Genomic DNA, 4,239 nt, shown 5'->3' on the forward strand with positions numbered 1-4,239 from the left:
CATCACGGCGGAGATTGCGGCGAGGGCGGCAGCAGAGGCGGCAGCAGAGGCGGCAGCAGAGGCGGCGGCGGAAGCAGCGGCAGAAGCCGCAGAGGAGGAGGAAGTCGCGGCGGCGGAGGCGGCCGTGGCGGAGGCGGAGGCGGAGGAGGAGGCCGCACTTGCAGCGGCGGAGGCGGCCATCGCCGCCACTAAGGAGAGGCGCGCAGCCGCCGCCAAGGCGAGGGCTAAGGTGACGCGGTGAAGCATGGGGACGAGCTAGGAGCGCGTGTTCCTCAGGCGTACCTGTCTTCTAGTGGTCGGCGAGGCCGTGGTCACTGTCTATAAGGCATTTCGGTGTTCACTGTTGTGGCCGAGTGCGGGTGGGTAGGCCCTAAAACGGCGGGAGGGGTAGGGGTGCCGCTGTAGTGTAGTAGGGCTCGTGAGGGCTAGGGAGAGGTGGAGAGCTCGGAGGGGTCGGAGCGGGCTCGGAGGGCAGAGATGCACGAGGGTAGAGGCTCCACAGGGCCCCAAAATCCACCAGTGTGGGATTTCGCGCAATCGACTGGCGCCCGGGCGCCATACCCGCAAAAGTTGGAACCCTTGGCTTGCCACACCTGACGGCGGGCGCCTTGGCAACACATGGCCCCTCGGCTCGCGCTCTTTGCGTGCGCCTCGCTGGCGACGGCTGCGCGCAAGGACGGTTGGGCCTACTACCCGCAACGGCCCATCGGCGTCGAGTGGAAGAACCACACCATCCAAGGGCGAACACAGCCTGGGCAGCTGAACCGGCCGGCGTCGCTAGATGCAGAGTCGGCAGTCAGACTCGCACACGTGTGCTGGCAAGGCTGTCCGCCATACGCATGCGCGCACTCACGGACAAACAGCTCGGGATATGTCGTGCACGGACGGTCACTGGCAGCAGTGAAAGAGAGGGCGGCGGGCCAATGCGATGCGGCAGATGGTGTAGCTGCGCCCGCATTCATTTGGTTCTCTGGGCAAAGCGCTGTGTGCTGTCGCTGCATGGCTCCGTCTCTGCGCGCCGCGTGAGAGTGTGGCGCTTCGAGGCTGCACAGCACCCACCTCCACCCAACCGCCTCACAGGCCGGCGGCAATGATCTCACTCTCCGAGGGGCACAAGCTGCTCGTGGCAGATTGCGACAACCACCGGCTGCAGCTGGCCTCGCACCTCGACAAGCGGAACCGCTACTACCAGACGATGGGTGCCTTCGGCGTCGCCCCCTCCAACGGCCTTCAGCGGCCAACCGGCCTCGCTGTCAGCGCGAGTGGAGACGCCCTCTACCTGTCAGACTCGCACAACCACCGCATACAGCATCGCTCGTGGCCCGAGTTCAAGGTGCTGCGCACCGCCGGCTCGTACGGCGCCGAGGCCGGACAGTTCAACTTCCCTAGCGCCATCGCTCTCGCCGAGGGCCGCCTCTACGTCGCGGATACGCGGAACCACCGCATCGTCGCCTACAGGCGCGGGACGCTCCGAGACACCTTTTGCCCGCACCGCCCGCCACAGCGCCTCTGTGGCCCGCGCCGGACGGCTCGAGAGGGGCCCGACCTTTGCGCATCTCTCTCACCCTCAGCACTCGCGCAGCGCACCCAGAGCCATGACACGCAGACGGCACGTTCATGACGCGTCTGTGACACGTCGACAGCACGGCACTCGAGCACGAGTTTAGCTTTGGCGAGCGGGGCACGGCAGAGGGACAGCTGTCGTTTCCGGAGGGCCTCGCAGCGCAGTCCACCGGAAAGGGCGCGCCCCTCTTGTTCGTCGCCGACAGCGGCAACGACCGCGTGCAGGCGTTTCCTGCCGCGCCGCCTTGACGCCGCCCTCCTCTTATCCGCAGCCGCCCGCAGCAACCCTCTGCACTCTTCGCCTCCCCCTCGCACCGGGCCACTCCCTCCTACAGAGTCCGCGGCTCATAGCGTCGGGACACCTGCTTAGGTGTTCACCCCGGCCGGCAAGCTTGTGCGCAGCATTGGCAGCTCTGGCGGCGCGGCCGGCCAGTTTGATTATCCCATCGGAATCGCGACGCTCGGTAATCACGTGTATGTCTCCGAGTACACCGGCCGGCGCGTCCAGGTTCGCCAGCCGGCAATGCGCTCGCCTCGCAGTATGGCCGACGGGCCACACACGCCACTGCGCTTGCACGCGGGTGGTTCGACACACGGAGGCGCGCTCCACCCCCGTGCACAGGTCTTCAGCCAAAAGGGAGAGCTGCTGCACGTGCTCAAGCTGCGCTTCGGGCAGATGGGGCGGCTGTCGGGCATCCACGTGACGGGCCGCCACGTCTACGTCGCCGATTGGGACCGCAACGGCATCCACGTGCTGCTGCGCGTCCCTCGGCGGCGGCAGGCGACTAAGACAGACAGTCTCCCCGCAGAGGATCGGAGAGGACCTCAATGTCCCCCCGAGATGACCCGAGATTGGCCAACATCGCCCCCACCCTCGAGCTCGCCCTGGTGTCACCGCAGGTGGAGCACGACGCGGACGTGCCGCCCTCCGCCCTCAACGCGTCCTCGGCCGTGGCTCGCAGTGCCGCGTCCTCGGCCCCCGCGCTCGACCCGCCGCCCAGGTCCAAGCGGAAGAAGAGCAGGGCCAAGGAGGGCCAAAGATGAGCCTCGGCTGAGCAAGTGAGCACAGTGCAGCGTGTCCGGGTGGCGCAGATGCATTCTGAGGTGGCGTTTTGTGTGCTTGTGGTTTCCTCTCGCGCAAGTATTGGTTCTCGCGCTAAATAAATAAAAACGGACACCTCTCGTCTCTACTGTGAGATGGGTAAAAAGGAACAGGTCCCCGCCCTCGTGCGATCTTTGTGCAGGGTTCTTTGTGGGTGTGGTCGGCGACTAGCCGGGGTCGTCCTCCCGATGGGGGACTAGCGCACTAGCCGTCTTCCACATGGTCCCTCGCGCTGCATGCACGGCTTGCGCTCGAATGCGCTGAGTCCTCGGGCGCTTTTTATTGCAAGCCTGTAAGCTGCAACCTCGGTCGAACCTGCGGCATTAAATAAATAAATAAAAACGGACACACCTCTCTCTACTCTCTCTACTAACCGAGATCCCCCCGCGCCAGGGAGATATGCGAGTTTTGACTTTTGTTGGGAACATCTGAATCGCCCCGGCGGCCGGCCGGCGCCGGCCCGCTCCACGAATAGAGGAACACGTCTAGGAAACAACAAACGAACAGTCGATGGCATGTCACGGATACTATAACTCCTCTGGGACTGGCATTCCTCTGTTTCCCCATGTACTGCGTGCCACCCAAGCTTCACGAGGTCTGCCGCAAGTCCTAGCGCAGGTCTCTCGCCTGCTGCGCTGGCGGGCCTGCAATCGGCACGGCTCACTCGAGGCGCGAGCCCGACAAGCAGCTGCGCTCCGTGCAAGCCGAAATCCTCTCTGCCGGCCGTACCCCTGCCCTGGGCCGCGCCCGCCTCAGGGCGGTGCGGTGCGGGCGGGGACCAGGCTGGACGCGGCCGGACCGGACAGCGCGTAGAGGCGGACGCCGTCCCACGGGATGAGGATGAAGAGGGCGGAGAGGAGGAGGCAGCCGAAGGTGACGGCCGCCTCGACGCCCGAGTACGCCATCCCCGCCACCAGCGCCGCCGCCAGCGCGACCCAGAGCAGCAGCCGAGAGACGAGGAACGCGCGCAGCGAGCCGAGGGTGGGGAAAGACTGCCACTCGGACGGCGAGAAGTGCTCGTGCAGCAGCGAGGCCGCCGTGTTTGGCGGCCGCTGCACCGGCTCGCCGTACACGGGGTCGATCACCTGCAGGAAGGTTCCAGGAACGGTCCAGGAACGGTCTAGGAAGTACGGCCAGCGGCTCGCCGTACACGGTGTCGAACACCTCCCTCTCTCCACCCGCGTCGCCGCCCTCGCCCGCGTCGCCGCCGCTGTTGCGCGCCGCAATGGCGGCGAGGATGGCCGCATGCACGCGCGCGGTGATGGGCATCTTGCCGGCGGGGATGGCGGCGATGAGGGCGAGCAGGCCCGGGATGGCGAGGAAGAAGAGGGAGATGAGAGACTGGATGTGCTCGATATCCGGCGCGCACGGCGCCCTCGCGGGCTCCTCGGGCACAAACAACAGCTAGGAGCCGCCTAATATCTCGCGACGATCTCGGGTCACCTCGCCTAATCTCGCGGCGATCTCGGGTGCGCTCGCGGCGCGCGCCGTCTGCCGCGAAGGCTCGCCGCGAGGGGAGGGAGGGAGGAGGCAGGCGGGGGAGGGGAGGAGAAGCGAGCACGGTGCTCGAGGGC

The 4,239-nt window shown here is 66.6% G+C and overlaps 2 protein-coding genes across 2 annotated transcripts in view; one reads left to right on the plus strand and one right to left on the minus strand.

Moving 5' to 3' along the window:
• Positions 1-618: 618 nt before the first annotated feature.
• EMIHUDRAFT_239117 (hypothetical protein) lies at positions 619-2,607 on the plus strand (the record flags this gene model as incomplete). Its single annotated transcript, XM_005776167.1, has 6 exons — positions 619-887; positions 1,081-1,447; positions 1,678-1,782; positions 1,934-2,071; positions 2,186-2,314; positions 2,464-2,607. The coding sequence occupies 6 exons, from the start codon at positions 619-621 to the stop codon at positions 2,605-2,607; spliced, it is 1,152 nt and encodes a 383-aa protein (XP_005776224.1).
• A 450-nt stretch (positions 2,608-3,057) lies between these two features.
• The window catches only part of EMIHUDRAFT_457886 (hypothetical protein), a gene marked incomplete at its 5' end in the record, with an annotated part of 3,946 nt that continues 2,764 nt past the window's right edge, over positions 3,058-4,239 (minus strand). The window contains 2 exons of the mRNA XM_005776168.1: positions 3,058-3,750; positions 3,830-4,051. Coding sequence (XP_005776225.1) covers positions 3,418-3,750; positions 3,830-4,051 — 555 coding nt within the window. The 3' untranslated portion in view covers positions 3,058-3,417. The remainder of the gene's footprint in view (positions 3,751-3,829; positions 4,052-4,239) is intronic.

This window comes from Emiliania huxleyi (assembly GCF_000372725.1).
Source record: "Emiliania huxleyi CCMP1516 unplaced genomic scaffold EMIHUscaffold_282, whole genome shotgun sequence".
Classification (NCBI taxonomy): domain Eukaryota; phylum Haptophyta; order Isochrysidales; family Noelaerhabdaceae; genus Emiliania; species Emiliania huxleyi.